General features: G+C 47.9%; 1 protein-coding gene across 1 annotated transcript in view; it reads right to left on the reverse strand.

Annotated features, from left to right (window-relative positions):
• Positions 1-8,644: 8,644 nt before the first annotated feature.
• Positions 8,645-18,989, reverse strand: part of rad1 (RAD1 homolog (S. pombe)) — a 10,924-nt gene continuing 579 nt past the window's right edge. The window contains exons 2-5 of the mRNA XM_070896868.1: positions 17,315-17,423; positions 16,968-17,226; positions 10,387-10,485; positions 8,645-10,289 (exon numbers count right to left, since the gene is read on the reverse strand). Coding sequence (XP_070752969.1) covers positions 10,115-10,289; positions 10,387-10,485; positions 16,968-17,226; positions 17,315-17,423 — 642 coding nt within the window. The 3' untranslated portion in view covers positions 8,645-10,114. The remainder of the gene's footprint in view (positions 10,290-10,386; positions 10,486-16,967; positions 17,227-17,314; positions 17,424-18,989) is intronic.

Below are 18,989 nucleotides of genomic sequence, written 5' to 3' on the forward strand. Positions count from 1 at the left end.
CCCTTATCCTGAGACTATGCCCCTAGTTGTAGACTCTCCAGCCAGGGGACACAATCTCTCAGCAGCTACCCTGTCAATCCCCCTCAGTATCTTATATGTTTCAATGAGATCACTATTCCAAACTCCAGAGAGTCTAGGCCCAATATAATCAATCTCTCCTCCTAGGACAACACTCTCATCCCAGGAATCAATCTAGTGAACCTCTTAGGCAAGTATATTCTTCTTCAGCTAAGGAGACCAAAACTGTGCACAGTACTCCAGGTGTGGCCTCACCGAAGCACTGCACAATTGTAGCAAAACTTTCTTACTTTTGTACTCTAACTCCCTTGCAATAAAGACCAATCTGCTATTTCCTTCCTAATTGCTTGCTGTATCTGCATGCTAATTCTGTGTTTCCTGTATGAAGACACCTAAATCTCTGAGATTTAATAGTTTCTCACCAATATTTAATAGTTTCTCACCATTTTAAAAATATTCAATTTTTCTATTCCTGCCAAAGTGAATAACCTCACATTTCCCCACATTATACTCCATCTGCCACCTTATTGCCCACTCAACTAGATAAATCACCAGGCCTGGGTGAAACGTACCCCAGGCTGTTAAGAGAAGCAAGGGAAGAAATAGCAGAGGCTCTGACCATCATTTTCCAATTCTCTCTGGCTACAGGTGTGGTGCTGGAAAACTGCTAACATTGTAACTTTGTTTTAAAAAGGAGAAAGGATAGACCGAGTAATTATAGGCCAGTCCACTTAACCTCAGTGGTGGGCAAATAATTGGGAAAAATTCTGAGGAATCGTATTAATTATCATTTAGAAAGGCACAGATTAATCAAGGAGAGTCAGCATGGATTTATAAAGGGTCAGTCATGTCTAACTAACTTGATTGATTTTTTGAGGAGGTAACAAGGAGGGATTATTGTTGGACGGCTTTCTTGCTCTTTTTTGTTTTGTTGCTTTAAATGTTAGATTACACACACACACACACACTCAGTTGTAATAATGGCAGGGTCAGGTCTTTATTGAAACTTCATACTATACAAAAACCAGCATGAAAGCTCCGAGACACACACTTCACAAAACCAATGAATGCTGCTGCCTTTGAGACATATACCAACCATGATTCTACTATGAGCTCCTAAAACAGTGTTCACTTACATTTCTTAAACAACTCGGGTCTTTCATCTCTACAGTCCATGCATATGATCAATAATTCATGGTACATCAAAGGTAATACAAATGCTAAGAGAATGACATTGTAAACTAAACAGCCAGCCATTCAACCTTTCTAATATTGCTTTATTGCTGCAATGGACTCTTGCCATGCATTTTATTATTATAATACACACGTGAGCAAATTGACACATTGAATATGGCTGGAGTTTAGAAGGATGAGAGGGGATCTCATAGAAACTTATAAGATTCTGACGGGACTGGACAGGTTAGATGTGGGAAGAATGTTCCTGATCATGGGGAAGTCCAGAACCAGGGGACACAGTCTTACAATAAGTAATTTAGGACTGAGATGAGGAGAAACTTCTTCATTCAGAGAGTTGTTAACCTGTGGAATTCCCTACCGCAGAGAATTGTTGATGCCAGTTCGTTGGATATATTCAAGAGGGAGTTAGATATGGCCCTTATGGCTAAAGGGATCAATGGGTATGGAGAGAAAGCAGGAAAGGGGTACTGAGGTAATGATCAGCCATGATCTTATTGAATGGTGGTGCAGGCTCGAAGGGTGAATGGCCTACTCCTGCATGTATTTTCTATGTTTCTATGAATGACTCTCACACCTTCCAGCATATTCTTTCCTGTGGAGATATTCTCTCCTTTGATCCCTTACCCAATTCCCAACCTTTGCTCATCAGAAAGCTGCTTGAACTTTTAACCCTGCATTGATCTCACAGTCTGTGTAAAATCAAATTAGCGAGGTATTCGGGTAATACGGACGTCCACTCCCACAATGATGAGGGTATCACATTTGATGTCATCTACATAGATTGTAGCAAGGCTTTTGACGAGATCCCACATGGCAGACATGGGATCCAAGGGGAAATGACAAGTTAGATCCAAATTTGGCTCAGTGGCAGGAAGCAAAGGGTAATGGTCGATGGGTGTGTTTGTGACAGGAAGGTTGCTTCCAGTGGGGATCTGCAGGGCTCAGTAGTAGGTCTCTTGCTTTTTATGGTATATATTAATGATATAGACTTCAATGTAGGGGGCATGTTTAAGACATTTCCAGATGATACAAAAATTGGCTGTGTGGTTGAGAGTGAAGAAGAAAGCTGCAGACTGCAGGAGGATATCAATGAACTGGTCAGGTGGGCAGAAATGTGGCAAATGGAATTCAATCTGGAGAAGGGTGAGGTAGTGCATTTGGGGACAACTAACAAGGAAAGAGAATACACAATAAATGGTAGAATACCGAGAAGTGTAGAGGAACCTTGGAGTGCATGTCCACAGATCCCAAAAGGCAGCAGGACAAGCTGATAAGGTGTTTAAGAAAGCATACAGGATATTTCCCTTTATTAGCCGAGGCATAGAATACAAGAGCAGGGGAGGTTATGTTAGAACTGTATAAAACACTAGTTAGGCCACAGCTAGAATACTGCATGTAGATCTGGGCACAACATTACAGGAGAGATATTATTGTACTATAGAGGGTACAGAGGAGATTTACGAGAATGTTGCCAGGACTGGAGAATTTTAGCTTTGAAGAATGATTGGATAGGCTTGGTTGTTTTCTTAGGAACAGAGGAGGCTGAGGGGAAACCTTATTGAGGTGTACAAAATTATGAGGGGCGTAGATAGAGTGGGTAGGAAAGACCTATTTACCTCAGCAGAAAGGTCAATAACCAGGGGGGCAGAGAGTTAAAGTAATTGGTAGAATGATTAGAGGGGAGTTGAGGAGAAATATTTTCATCCAGAGGGTGGTGGGGGTCTGTAACTCACTGCCTGAAAGGGTGGTAGAGGCAGAAACACCCATCGCATTTAAAAAGTACTGGATATGCTTTTGAAGTGCCGCAACCTACAGAGCTACAAACCAAGAGCTGGAAAGTGGGATAGCTGGATAGCGCTTTGTCAGCCAGCACGAATACAATGGGCCGAATGGCCTCATTCTGTGTCTTAAATGTCTATGATTCCATGATTAGCTTAACCTGTCTATATCCCTTTGCAGGCACTTTGTGTCCTCCTCACAACTTACTTTTCCACTTAGCTTTGTACCGTCAGCAAACTTGGATACATTACACTCGGTCCCTTCATAAAAGTCATTACTATAGATTGTAAATAGCTAAGGCCCAAGCATCAATCCTTGCGGCACCCCAATACCACTGCCAACCTGAAAATAATCCGTTTATCCTTACTCTCTGTTTTCTGTCCGTTACCAATCCTCTATCCATGCTAATACATTACCCACAATCCCATGAGTCCTTATCTTGTGTGTGTGCCTTTTGTGTGACACCTTATCAAATGCCTTTTGGAAATCCAAATATATTACATCCACTGGTTTATCTTTATCTACCCTGCTAGTTACATCCTCTAATAACTAAAAACTCAAATAAATTTGTTGAACATGATTTCCCTTTCATAAAAGGATGCACTTATTTGTACTGCCAAAATGGCTAACAATCCTTATTTCTGATTGGTCCCTGTTATATATGTATACTTGTATATACTCTATACAGCCACCAGAGGGCTCATCCCTTGGAGTCCCAAGGGACCCATAATCCCTTGGGAGCACAGGTATTTAAGGAGGCCTCACATGTTGGAGAGGCATTCTGGAGACCTGCAATAAAAGACCAAGGTCACACTTTACTTTAAGCTCACAGTGTTCAGTCTGACTCTTTCTCTATAAATAACAACTGGTGAAGAGATACAGATAGCGAACCCAAAGATGCAGGGAACAGTGGGCATCCTGGAGAAATTCTCGGAGCGAGATGATTGGGAAACTTTTGTGGAGCAACTCGACCAATCTTTGTAGCCAATGAGCTAGATGGAGGAGAGAATGCTGTCAAACAAAAAGCGATCCTCCTCATCGTCTGTGGGGCACCAACGTATGGCCTCATGAAAAATCTGCTTACTCCAGCGAAACCCACAGAGAAATCGTATAATGATTTCTGCATACTGGTCCGAGAGCATTTGAATCCGAAGGAAAGCATTCTGATGGCAAGGTACCAGTTCTACACCTACAAAAGGTCCGAAGGCCAGGAAGTGGCGAGTTATGTTGCCATGCTAAGACGCCTTGCAGGACATTGCGAATTTGAAGGACATTTGGAGCACATGCTCAGAGACTTTTTCATACTTGGCATTGGCCACGAAACCATACTTTGCAAACTTTTGACTGTAGAGACCCCAACCTTGAGCAAGGCCATAGCGATAGCCCAGACGTTCATTGCCACCAGTGACAATACTAAGCAAATCTCTCAGTACTTGTAGCAGCACTTGTGTGCTATGAACAAAGTGATGTTGTTTTCAAATCGCAACATACAGAGCAGGTCACAAGTGATAAATGTGATCAATGCAAGGCCATTAACATCTTGTTGGCGCTGCGGGGGTAATCATCGTTTCCATTCATGCCGATTCAAGGGGTATGTTTGCAAGGGTTGTGGAACAATGGGACACCTCCAACATATGTGCAGGCGAGCTGAAAATCCTGTTAATCCTGCAAAGCACCATGTTGCAGAGGAGGACAGATCTACGGAGGATCACGACGAACCAGAGCCTCAGACCGAGGAGGCAGAGGTACATGGAGTGCACACATTCACCACAAAATGTCCTCCGATAATGCTTAAGGTTGAACTAAATGGACTCCTGGTGTCAGTGGAGCTGGACACGGGCACGGGCCAGTCCATCATGGGCAAAGACTTTCGAAAGGTTGTGGTGCAGCAATGCCTCAAGGCCAGTCTTAAGCCCAGTTCACACGAAATTAAGAACTTATGCGAATGAACTGATTCCCGTAATCGGCAGTGCTACCGTAAAGGTCTCCTATGATGGAGTGATGCACAAGCTATCACTCTGGGTGGTACCGGGCGATGGTCCCACGCTGCTTGGCAGGAGTTGGTTGGGAAAGATACGCTGGAACTGGGACGACGTCCGAGCGCTATCGCCCGCTGACGACACTTTGTGTGCCCAAGTCTTAAACAAATTTCCTTCGTTGTTCGAACCAGGCATTGGGAAATTCCAAGGAGCAAAAGTGCAGATCCACCTAATTCCTGGGGCGCGACCCAACCATCACAAGGCGAGAGCAGTACTGTACATGATGAAAGGGTAGAGATCAAGCTAGCCCGGCTGTAAAGAGAGGGCATCATTTCACCGATTGAGTTCAATGAGTGGGCCAGTCCTATTGTCCCAGTCCTCAAGGGAGAGGGCACCGTCAGAATCTGTGGCGATTACAAAGTAACTATCATTCATTTCTCCCTGCAGGACCCATACCCACTACCAAAGGCCGATGACCTCTTTGCAACGCTGGCGGGAGGAAAGACGTTCACGAAGCTGGATCTGACTTCAGCCTACATGACGCAGGAACTGGAGGAATCATCGAAGGGCTTCACCTGCATCAACATGCACAAAGGTCTTTTTATTTATAACAGATGCCCGTTTGGAATTCGATCAGCTGCAGCGATATTCCAGAGAAACATGGAAAGCTTACTGAAGTCGGTCCCGCACACCGTGGTCTTCCAGGATGACATCTTGGTCACAGGTCGGGATACAGTCGAGCATCTGCAGAACCTGGAGGAGGTTCTTTGTCGACTCGACCGCGTAGGGCTCAGGTTAAAACGCTCGAAGTGCGTTTTCTTGGCGCCTGAAGTGGAGTTCTTGAGAAGGAGGATTATGGCAGATGGCATCTGGTCCACCAATTCGAAGACGGAGGCAATCGAGAATGCACCAAGGCCACAGAACATGACGGAGCTGCTGTCGTTTCTCGGACTCCTGAACTACTTTGGTAACTTCTTACCAGGTCTCAGCACTCAGCACACTGTTAGAACCACTACATGTCTTACTACGAAAAGGGAACAAATGGGCACAGGGGAAAAGCCAAGAAAATGCCTTTGTAAAAGCTAGAAAATTGTTATGCTCAAACAAATTGCTTGCGTTGTATGATCCATGTAAGCGTTTGGTGCTAGCATGTGATGCGTCGTATATGGCATTGGGTGTGTATTGCAACAAGCTAATGATTTTGGGAAACTGCAAATGCTTGCTTACGCATCCAGGAATCTGTCTAAGGCTGAGAGAGCCTACAGCATGATTGAAAAAGAAGCGTTAGCGTGTGTCTATGGGGTAAAGAAAATGCATCAGTATCTGTTTGGGCTAAAATTCAAATTGGAAACTAACCATAAGCCATTCATATCCCTGTTTTCCGAGAGTAAAGGGATAAATACCAATGTATCAGCCCGCATCCAGAGATGGGCGGTCATGTTTTCTGCATACAACTACGCCATCCGCCACAGAAAACTGTGCCGATGCTCTCAGCAGACTGCCATTGCCCACCATAGGGGTGGAAATGGCACAGCCCGCAGATGTAGTCATGGTTATGGAAGCATTTGAGAGTGAGCAATCACCCGTCACTGCCCAGCAGATCAAAACCTGGACGAGCCAGGATGCCTTATTGTCCCTAGTCAAAAACTGTGTGCTTCACGGGAGCTGGTCCAGTGTCCCTGTAGCAATGCAGGAAGAGATAAAGCTGTTCCAGCGGCGCAAAGATGAAATGTTTATACAGGCAGACTGCCTTCTGTGGGGAAATCGTGTAATGTTTCCCAAGATGGGCAGAGACAGCTTCATCAGTGACCCCCACAGTACCCACCCAGGCATCGTAATGATGAAAGCAATAGCCAGATCCCACGTGTGGTGGCTCGGTATTGATGCGGACTTATCAGAGTCCTGCGTGCACAGATTATAATACATGCTCGCAGTTAAGCAATACACCCAGGGAGGCGCCACTAAGTTTATGGTCTTGGCCCTCCAAAACTGTGGTCTAGGGTACATGTCGACTATGCAGGCCCATTCTTGGGTAAAATGTTCCTTGTCGTTGTGGATGCGTACTCCAAGTGGATTGAATGTGATATAATGTCGGCTAGCAAGTCCTCTGCCACTACTGAAAGCCTGCGAGCCATGTTTCACACACACTGCCTACCCGATGTCTTCGTTAGCGACAACGGGCCATGTTTTACCAGTGCTGAGTTCAAAGAATTCATGACCTGCAACGGGATCAAACATGTCACATCTGCCCCGTTTAAACCAGCATCCAATGGTCAGGCAGAGAGAGCAGTGCAAACCATCAAACAGGGCTTGAAGAGGGTAACGGAAGGCTCACTGCAGACTCACCTATCCAGAGTCCCGCTCAGCTACCGCACGAGACCCCACTCGCTCACTGGGATTCCACCTGCTGAACTGCTCATGAAAAGAGCACTTAAAACATGGCTCTCGTTAGTTCACCCTGATCTACATGAACAGGTAGAGAGCAGGCGGCTTCAACAAAGTACATACCATGAACTAATGTGTCATGCGAAATTAAAATCAATGATCCTGTATTTGTATTGAATTATGGACAAGGTCCCAAGTGGCTTTCCGGCACTGTCATGGCCAAAGAGGGGAGCAGGGTGTTTTGGGTCAAACTTTCAAATGGACTCATTCACCGGAAACACTTGGACCAAATCAAACTCAGATTCACGGACTATCCTGAGCAACCCACCTTGGACCCTACCTTCTTTGACCCCCCAACACACACACACCAGTGGTAACCAGCACCACGGTTGGCCACGAAGCAGAACCCATCATCCACAGCAGCCCAGCAGGACCCACCACACCAGGCAGGCAAGCAAGGCCAGCTGCACAGCAACCCAGCGAGGGCCCAACAATTGATTCTCCAATACCAGCTTTAACACCGAGACAATCAACCAGGACAAGAAGGGCCCCAGATCGACTCACATTGTAAATAGTTACACTACTGACTTGGGGGGGGAGGAGCAAGAGAAAGAGAGTGTCGTTATATATGTACAGTTGTATATACTCTCTACAGCCACCAGAGGGCTCATCCCCTAGAGTCTCAAGGAATCTCATAATCCCTTGGGAGAACAGGTGTTTAAGGAGGCCTCACAGGTTGGAGAGGCACTCTGGAGACCTGCAATAAAAGACCAAGGTCACACTTTACTTTAAGCTCAGTGTTCAGTCTGACTCTTTCTCCATACATAATAGTCCCCTTGGAGGCTAAACCACACCCTGAAGTTTCACAGGAATATGTCACTAGATCTGCCCATCCCAAAGTCTCACTGACTTTGCAAATTGTAACTCGATCCACTTTGACTTCCTGAAGCGACAAGAGGACAGAGCTCCCCAAAAGATATCAAGGGCCAGCCGAAGTCCCGTACCCCAGTCCAAGTGCATGCTTCTCCCAGCTGAAGTGCCTTACCACACCCAGTCCAACATACATGCCTCCCCCAGCCGAAGTGCCTTACCCCAGTCCAAGTACATTCCTTCCCCAGCCAAAGTGCCTTACCCCAATCCATGCATCCCTCCTCCAGCTGAACTGCCTTATCCCAGTCCAAGTGCACGCCTCCCCCAGCCGAAGTGCCTTACCTCAGTCCAAGTACATACCTCCCCCAGCTGAAGTGCCTTACCCCAGTCCAAGTACAAACCACATGACACGGAAGTAATGTAAAAAATGTAACAAAATTTATTGACAATAAAAGACGAACAAGTTGCATTGCACAAAACTCTCCAAACTTAACTTAACACGAGCATTGCTCGCACATGTGTGTGTCTGGAGTCACATTGGGAGGGAAGCAACAACGATGAAACAGCTGTATGCACCCACGCTTGCATCCCCATAAAACCTGGGACTCGGTGCTCTGGTGGCTGGGCGGATCAGTCAGGTGACAAATGATAATGGAAACCTTACACCACAGAATGAGACCCAGAAGTAGCAAGGAAGATAAATGTGATACACAAACTAAGTGTGGCACAAACAGGAAGACTCAAAGCTTTTAATACACCATGTAGATATTTTGGCAAAATATACATAGATTCAAGAAACAAACAGGCCCAAATATTTAACATTACACTCAGCATAAATTTCTACTGGGCAGAATCATATGTAGATTGCTAAAGAGGTTTAAACCAGAGGCGAAAGGAAGGGGGAAAAAATTACGCAATGAGTCGTGATGATCTGGAATGCACTGCTGAAAGGGTGTCGGAAGCAAATTCAATAATAACTTTCAAAAGGGAATTGGATAAATACTTAAAGGAAAAATTTGCAGAGCTACGGGGAAAGAGCGGGGGAGTGGGATTAATTGGACAGCTCTTTCAAAGAGCCGCGCAGGCTCGAATGGCCTCCATTTGTGCTGTATGATTCTATGTGTACAGTGTTGGAATGGGATGGTGCAGATTACAAATAGTTCAATGTATGTATCAAATTCACTTCTTAAATCCCAATAAAACCTGCATGCAATGATGTAAAAAAAAACTTTTAGAATCTCGGCATTGTTATGGCAGGCAAGAGGGCATGGTTTCCATTACATCGAATGTCAGCATACTCCAAGACACATTTGTAAACTGACGGAGGGAATTGGCAAATTAACTTCAAGCTGCAAGTCCCCGAGAAAAGGAAACGAAGCAGGTCCCGCCCAATGAGGACACACAGCGATTTCCCCGCCCCTTCACTGCTCCGTTGTTGGGCTACGCACCTTCTGCAGCCTGCTTACTGGGCGTTGCCATCGGTGTCCAGCCACTGCCATCGGTGCCCAGCCACCAGAAGACAAATAAGTAGCCTAAAGTCTCACATTCTTTCTGTGTGCGCCCGAGGAATGCTGACTGCCGCCCGCCCCACCAGAGAATTATAACTCGGCTTTACCATTTCACGATACAAAAGAATCCACAGCTCTACCAGCGGCAAAAAAAACAGTCCCGTCTTTACATTTCAAAAGCATTGGACACATTCACCAAATCGCCAGCACACAACGCCCTCTGTCGGCAGCCTCACCTTAATAAGCAAAAATCAGGAAACTGCTGAAGGACCAAATTCGGGCTGCATAAAACTTCTGACTTTAAACTCTGCAGCCTCTTCAAAGATAGTTAGCGTCTCTGTGCCATATGTGGATGCAAGTGCCTGCTGATTCTGACTCTCATTCCCCCACCTCTTCATCAGGACAGCAATAATATTCTACAAAGCAGATCTGCCCATCTTCATTCCGGATCATGTACTGCAAGGAGAGAAATCCCCGGTTATCTGTGCGGAGCGAGACTTTAGAGGACAGAGCCAAGGCTTTAGTAGATGGCTTCAGTAATGAGATTTTATACCTGATCAGAAGAGAAGATGATTATTTTTTGAATCGCTTCACGCTACCATACAATGGCATCACTGCAGTAACACACAGTAGTCACTGTGCCACCTCACCTATTGCTTTGGGCCTGGCTGCAATGGAATGCCTCAATCATATCCGAGTCTTTAGGATAGTCACAGTGTGCGCTCCCAGCATTGCCAAAAGTAGATAATCTGAAAAAGAAACGCTGTTCATTAGCGGTTACCGAATAACAGCAGAATGGATGAAACATCTGAAATGAGAACAGCTTTACCCTACTGACATGGGTAGGGAATTAGTTAGGAGGTAGGCAGTCAGCTGACAAATTATATATATTGTAACATTTTATCGTAATATTCGGGTACTGAATGTACTGGGTGTAGCACATTTTTAATCCATTCGACAGGCTTTTTTTCTGGTTTTGTGCCTTTCCCAGGGGACTACATGGCTGCGAGCACGCAGGGATTATGTAGGACATGTAAACAGGCCTATGTAACCTGAGCTTTCCATTCGCGTGCTCACTTTGGCTCCCACTCCGGACCTGAGCCATTCAATACGGTTCCACTCCCCACCCCACTTTCCTTTTCTCTTTATCCCTCCCTGACCTTTCTCCGCTGTCAACCTGCCTCCTTTCATCTCTCCTCTCTGATACTCGGTCCTCCCAAATCCCTACCCTAACCCTTCATTACTCTTCAACCGTCCCAACTTGACTCACTCCTAGATAAGCCTACAGGCTTCCCTCTGTGCCTCTCTTGGCATCCTACGAAGGGCCACTGAGGCGCTCGTTGCTGCCTCATGAGCAGCAACCCCAAATGTCCCATCCTACTGTCTCGCCGACCTTCCCACCCAGCGCACCCACTGGGGGCTAACCTTACCAATCTCCTCCCAGTCCAACTCACCAACTGTCTCCCCAGCTCTGACCCTGTGGACGCAGGCAGTGGGGCATCCATTACCAATCCTCTCCGCGTCTCCCTCTAGAACATCCGTTCGCTTGTGAACAAGGCCCTTCGCATCCATGAGCTTATCGTGGATGATGGCATCGACAACATGGCCCCGACGGAAACCTGGTTGAAGGGCGATGATGCCTTACCCTTAAATGAAGCCTCTCCACCTGGCTATACCTTCCACCACTTGCCCCGCTCAGACCGCTGTGGTGGTGGTGTGGCGCTCATCACCAAATCACACCTTAGTCTGTCCCCCGACTCCTCCGGCACTTTCTCCTCCTTTGAGCATCTCACCCTATTCACCTCATGTGGAATCACCCCTCACCTCATTCAAAATTCTCGTTCTCTACCGCCCACCCAAGCATCATAAAAATGTTATTACCGATATTTCTTCACTTTTTTTCCTCCCTCTGCACCAAATGACCTCTTCTTCAGTGATTTCAACCTCCATCTCAATTCATCATGCTCTCTCTCTTCTGGAGTTTACTAGCCTCCGATCCTCCCTTATTCTCTCCCTCTATATATTCAGGCCAGCCCCTCAACCATGCCATCTCTCGTGGCCTCGCTACTCCCATTGCGTTAATCGCAGATAAGGCCATCTCTGACCACTTCCACTTATCGCTCTTCACCCACATCCCCCTACCAACCCCATCACCTCCTTCTGTGTCCATCCCTGGAAAAAACTCTCCCGACTCTCTTACAACTACACTTATGAACTCCTGACTGTCCAGCCTTTGGACCTCCATTCACCATGACATTTCTGCAGCTACCGATCTGCTCAACCACATCCTCACCACCACCTTTGATGCCCTAGTCCCTTATTCTCTCCCTAGTAAGAATAAAACAATTACTCTCTCTCGCCCTGGCCGTTCCCCCTGGTCCAGCTCTGATCTTCGCTCCCTTAAATCCAAGGGACGCAGACTTGAACGGATATGGTGGACAACAGGTTTAGCCATTCACCGCAAGATATGGCTGGACTAAACCACTATCGGGTCCTGCTCTCCTCTGCCAAAATCACTGACTATTCCAGAATCATTCTGGAATGTAAAGATAAACCCTAGCTTCTATTCTCCACTGCAAACCGCCTTTTTAAACCCCTCTCCCCAGTCTCCACCCTCACCTCTGACAATAAGTGTGAAGTGCTCATGGACTTCTTTGTCTCTAAGATTGCGACCATCCTTCCTCTAGCCCACCAGGCCAAACTTCCTCTAAGCAAGCCTCCTGCCCTAGCCCTGACCTCACATCTTTCTGCAGTTTCTCTCCGATCTCCCCTCTTAAGAACATAACAACATAAGAAATAGGTGCAGGAGGAGGCCGTTTGGCCCATCCAGCCAGCTCCGCCATTCAATAAGATCATGGCTGATCTGATCATGGACTCAGCTCCACTTAACCCTTTACTCGCTTATCGCTCAAAATTCTGTCTATCTCCGCCTTAAATATATTCAATGACCCAGTCTCCACTGCTCCCTGGGGCAGAGAATTCCATAGATTTACAACCCTCAGAGACGAAATTACTCTTCATCTCAGTTTTAAATTGGCGGCCTGATTATTTGCTGTACCGAAACGTCTAAATCTCACATTTAAAAAAAATAAATACGCCGATTTGCAAATGCGCAGTTGGTGGGGAAACGACATCTTAGAAATGGCAGCGGCCTCTAAGTGGATGATTAGGGGATGGCAGGGGGATCAACTGTTCATGGCACCAAAACTAAGGGGTGGCAGCGGGAGCAAGTACCATTTTAAAATTAGGGCAAGTGGCCCCACCCCAAACCGGAGCCCATTGAGCTACCTCCGGGCAGGGTAGGGTTAATGGGCGGCCCAAAGAACACCCCTTGGCTCCGCACCGCAATTTGGGAAGGGAGTCTCGGGTTGTTTCATTCTAATGGGGCAACTCTGTCTGGGACTACAATAAAACTCAGCCCAGCCCGGGCACATTGACCGGTGAAAGCAGCGACTTGCCCGCAGCACCACCGCCACTTTAACGCAAAGCATGGGGCAGAGTCCGAACCGCTGCTGCTGGGCTTTCTGCAGCTGGACGTCATAGAAATTTACAGCACGGAAGGAGGCCATTTCGGCCCATCATGTCCTTGCTGGCCAACAAGAGGCTATTCAGCCTAATCCTGCTTTTCAGCTCTTGGTCCGTAGCCCTGTAGGTTACGGCACTTCAAGTGGGCACATCCAAGTACTTTTTAAAATGTGGTGAGGGTTTCTGCCTCTACCACCCTTTCAGGCAGTGAGTTCCAGACCCTCACAACCCTCTGGGTGAATACATTTTTCCTCAAATCCCCTCTAAAACTTTTACCAATTATTCTGAATTTATGCCCCTGGTTGTTGACCACTCTGCTAAGGGAAATAGGCCCTTTCCATCCACTATATCTAGGCTCTTCATAATTTTATACACCTCAATGAGGTCTCCCCTCAGCCTCCTCTGTTCCAAGAAAATAAATCCAGCCTATTCAATCTGTCCTCATAGCTACGATTCTTCACTCCCAGCAACATCCTCGTAAATCTCCTCTGCACCCTCTCCAGTGCAATCACATCCTTCCTGTAATGCGGTGACCAGAATTGCACGCAGTACTCTAGCTGTGGCCTAACTATTGTTTTATACAGTTCAAGCATAACCCTCCTGCTCTTGTATTCTATGCCTCGTTGAATAAAGACAAGTATTCCATATGCCTTCTTAACCACCTTCTCTACCTGGCTTGCTACCTTCAGAGATCTGTGGACATGCATTCCAAGGTCCCTTTATTTCTCTGCACTTCTTAATATCCTACCATTTAATGTGTATTCCATTTCCTTGTTCGCCCTCCCCAAATGCATTACCTCACACTTCTCCGGATTGAATTTCATTTGTCACTGTTCTGCCCACCTGATTGATATCTTCCTGCAGTCTACAGCTTTCTTCATTATCAACCACACAGCTGACTTTATCAACTGCAAACTTCTTAATCATACCCCCTATATTCAAGTCTAGATCATTGATGTATACCATAAAAAGCAAGGGACCTAGTGCCGAACCCTGCAGAACCACACTGGAAATAACCTTCCAGTCACAAAAACACCCATCAACCATTACCCTCTGCTTCCTGTCTTTGAGCCAATTTTAGATCCAACTTGCCACTTTGCCCTGGATTCCATGGACTTTTACTTTCCTGACCAGTCCGCCATGTGGGACCTTATCAAAAGCCTTGATAAAATCTATATACATTAAATCAAACACACTACCCTCGACCCTCCTTGTTACCTTCCCAAAAAATTCAATCAAGTTAGTCAGACACGACCTTCCCTTAACAAATCTGTGCTGACTGTCCTTGATTAATCCATGTCTTTTAAAATGAAGATTTATCCTGTCCTTCAGGATTTTTTTCAATTATTTTCCCACCATTGAGGTTAGGTTGACTGGCCTGTAATTACTCAGTCTTATCCCTTTCTCCCTTCTTAAACAAAGGTACCACATTAGCAGTCCTCCAGCATCACACCTGAAGCCAGAGGATTGGAAAATGATGTTCAGAGCCTCTGCTATTTTCTCTTTTGCTTTGCTGAACAGCCTGGGATACATTTCATCCGGGACTTGGGACGTATCCACTTTCAAAGCTGCTAAACCCCTTAATACCTCCTCTCACTATGTTTATTTCATCTAATATTTCACACTCCTTTCCCCCCGATAGCAGTGTCTGCATCGCCCCTCTCTTTTGCGAAAACAGACACAAAGTATTCATTCAGAACCATACCCATATCTCCCACCTCCACACACAGATTACCCTCATGGTCTCTAATAGGTCCTACCCTTTCTTTAGTTATCCTCTTGCTCTTAATATATTTGGAAAACATCTTTGGATTTTGCTTACTAAGAATTTTTCATGCTCTCTCTTTGCTTTCCTAGAATCTTTTTTAATTTCACCCCTGCACTTTGAGATTCTGCAGTATTTAGCCCACGGTATCGGTCATAAGCCTCCATTTTTTTCTTTATCCTACCCTGTGTGTCCCTAGACATCCAGGGAGCTCTAGATTTTAGTCTCACCCTTTTTCTTTAAGGGCACATATTTGGTCTGAACCTTCCGGATCTCCTCCTTGAATGCATCCCACTGCTCTGACACTTATTTACCTTCAAGTAGCTGTTTCCAGTTCTCGATGGCTATATTACCCCTCAGCTTAGCAAAAAAAAATGTCGCCAGTTTATGTTTTATTGCTGGTCTAGCCTTGTCCTTTCCCATAACTGCCTTAAATATAACTGAATTATGATCACTAGCACCTAAATGCTCTCCCACTGATGCCCCTTCCACCTGCCCAGCTTCATTCCCCAAAACTAAATCCAGAACAGCCCCCTCCCGTGTTGGGCTTACTGGCTAAAAATGTTCTCCTGAATGCATTTTAGAAAGTCCGCGACCTGTATACCCTTCACACTAATTTTATCCCAGTTAATAAAAGGGTAGTTGAAATCCGCTATTACTGCCCTATAGTTTTTGCACTGCTCAGAAATTTGCCTACCTATTTGTTCTTCTATCTCCCTCTCACTGTTTGAGGAGTCGAGTATACTCCCAGCATTGTGATCGCCCCTTTTTTGTTGTTCAGTTCGAATCCATATGGTCTTGTTTGATGATCCCTCGAAGATATCATCCCTCCTCACAGCTGTGTTTCTTTAAATCAATACCCCGACCCGGCCCCCCCTCCCTTTTTACCCCTCTCTATCCCGTCTGAAAATCCTGTAACCAGGAATGTTGAGCTGCCATACCTGTCCCTCTTTTAGCCATGTCTCTGTAATAGCTATATCATACTCCCAAGTTTCAACGTGTGCTCTCAGCACATCTGCCTTATTCCCTATACTCCTTGCATTGAAATATATACCATCCTCCTAATCTAAGGAAGGACATTCTTGCTATTGAGGGAGTGCAGCGAAGGCTCACCAGACTGATTCCCGGGATGGTTGGACTGACATATGAGGAGAGACTGGATCGACTGGGCCTTTATTCACTGGAGTTTAGAAGGATGAGGGGACCTCATAGAAACATAAAATTCTGATGGGATTAGATACAGGAAGAATGTTCCCGATGTTGGGGAAGTCCAGAACCAGGGGACACAGTCTAAGGATAAGGGGTAAGCCATTTAAAACTGAGATGAGGAGAAACTTCTTCACTCAAGAGTTGTTAACCTGTGGAATTCCCTGCCGCAGAGTCGTTGACGCCAGTTTGTTGAATATATTCAAGAGGGTACTGAGGTGAATGATCAGCCATGATCTTATTGAATGGTGGTGCAGGCTCGAAGGTCTACTGCACCTATTTTCTATGTTTCTAGTATGTCGGAGTGGCGGGCAGGCTCGATTTCAGTTTCACTTCCCTCTCTTGCTCCCTGCCTGTCCCCCGGTGCCGGGCCCTGCCTAGCCTCGGTCTCTCCAGCTCCCACTCTCAGCCGCAGGTTGCGGAGGATACGTGATTCACAGACACTGGGAGATCGAGTCCAGCTTTGATGCAGAGAAAGTGGATGAGCTTATAAGCTCCCTTTCCACCTCTCCTCCCCCTCTATCCATCTCTCCTTTTTAAGAGTTTGTCTCGTGAGTTATGAGACAATGTGTTTGGCGTTGCTGTAGATGGCAGATCAGGCTTGAGGGGCTGAATGGCCTGCTCCTGCTCCTATGCATAATGTCAGGAAGTTGAAGAAAATGTGTTGGGAGCAGATTGCAAAACTCTTTTCTGGTCCTATGTTAACACCTGTTAGATTGCCAGTTACCTCAGTACCTGAAATATGGTTTGTTTGGAGAGACTGTGATCTGCAGCACCTCACTGCTCATATCCAGCTCAGCAAATGCCTCTCGCAGGCTCTCCGACTGCAGAATAATTTTATTCAAAACATTTGTGCTGCAAAAGTCAAAATCGAGAGTTTCCTCTGGTTCTTGTGTCTGGATTTTACAAACAGTCACCACCCCACTCTCCTCCAGGAACAGTGTGAGCGGGTGGCCGTATCCCCGGTAACACATCCTCAGGGCCGGAGTCACTCCTGTAGGGCAAGGACAGGGGTCAGCGAGTCACAGGTCAGCCCTCCAGGGCAAAGTTCATGGAAGGTGAAATGGTCAGCATGCGTTTACCTGGCAGCGAGCTGGAGCCGAATATGGTGAGACAGTCCAGGAGCACTGTGAGGTTTATGAGGAACATCACCGATTCCTCCCGCACCTTGAACTCTTGAAAGATACAGGCCTGCAAACATCAAAACACAGCACAATGTGAGATTATTCACTGCTGACCAGGTGGTGGCAGTGTCCGGACCTTCCGCTCCCCCCGGCCCCTCCTCTCCCCAGTACTGGGCCCCGGGCCTTTCACTCCCGCTCCCTGCCCTGGGCTCCCTCCCTTTTCACCCGGGCCTTGTTCCCCCTCTCCCCCAAGATCTTCTCTCTTTCCCCCCCACCCACCAGACCCTCTCCCTCTCTCCCCCCCACCCACCAGACCCTCTCCCTCTCTCCCCCTCACCCACCAGACTCTCTCTCTCTCTCTCTCTCTCTCTCTCCCCCCCACCCACCAGACCCTCTCTCCCTCTCTCTCTCCCCCCACCCACCAGACCCTCTCTCTCTCCCCCCACCCACCAGACCCTCTCTCTCTTCCCCCCCCCCCCAACCAGACCCTCTCTCTCTTCCCCCCCCCCCCCACAAGACCCTCTCTCTCTTCCCCACCCCCCAACCAGACCCTCTCTCTCTTCCCCCCCCCACAAGACCCTCTCTCTCTTCCCCCCCCACCAGACCCTCTCTTCTCCCCCCCCCCCAACCAGACCCTCTCTTCTCCCCCCCCCCAACAAGACCCTCTCTTCTCCCCCCCCCCCACCAGACCCTCTCTTCCCACCGCCCCCACCAGACCCTCTCTTCCCCCCCCCCACCACCAACCAGACCCTCTCTTCCCCCCCCCCACCACCAACCAGACCCTCTCTTCCCCCCCCCCACCAACCAGACCCTCTCTTCCCCCCCCCCCACCAGACCCTCTCTTCCCCCCCCAGACCCTCTCTTCCCCCCCCCAACCAGACCCTCTCTCTCTTCCCCCCCCCACAAGACCCTCTCTCTCTTCCCCCCCCCCCACCAGACCCCCTCTCTCTCCTCCCCCCCCACCAGACCCTCTCTTCCCCCCCCCCCCACCAGACCCTCTCTTCTCCCCCCCCAACAAGTCCCTCTCTTCTCCCCCCCCCCACCAGACCCTCTCTTCCCCCCCCCCACCAGACCCTCTCTTCCAACCGCCCCCACCAGACCCTCTCTTTCCCCCCCCCCCCACCACCAACCAGACCCTCTCTTCCCCCCCCCCACCAACCAGACCATCTCTTCCCCCCACCCCCACCAGACGCTCTCTTCCCCCCCCCAGACCCTCTCTTCCCCCCCCCCACCAGACCCTCTCTTCCCCCCCCCCACCAGACCCTCTCTTCCCCCCCCCCACCAGACCCTCTCTCTCTCCCCCCCCACCCACCAGACCATCTCTCTCTCTCCACCCCCCCACCCACCAGATCCTCTCTCTCTCTCCAACCCCACCCACCAGATCCTCTCTCTCTCCCTCCCTCCCCCCACCCACCAGACCCTCTCTCCCTCCCCCCACCCACCAAACCCTCTCTCTCTCCCTCCCCCCATCCACAAGACCCTCACTCTCTCCCTCCCCCCATCCACAAGACCCTCACTCTCTCCCTCCCCCCATCCACAAGACCCCCTCTCTCTCTTCCCCCCCCCCCCCAAGACCCCCCCTCTCTCTCTTCCCCCCCCCAGACCCCCCCCTCTCTCTCCCCCCCCCAGACCC

This window comes from Pristiophorus japonicus, chromosome 13, assembly GCF_044704955.1.
Source record: "Pristiophorus japonicus isolate sPriJap1 chromosome 13, sPriJap1.hap1, whole genome shotgun sequence".
In the NCBI taxonomy this organism is placed as follows: Eukaryota; Metazoa; Chordata; class Chondrichthyes; family Pristiophoridae; genus Pristiophorus; species Pristiophorus japonicus.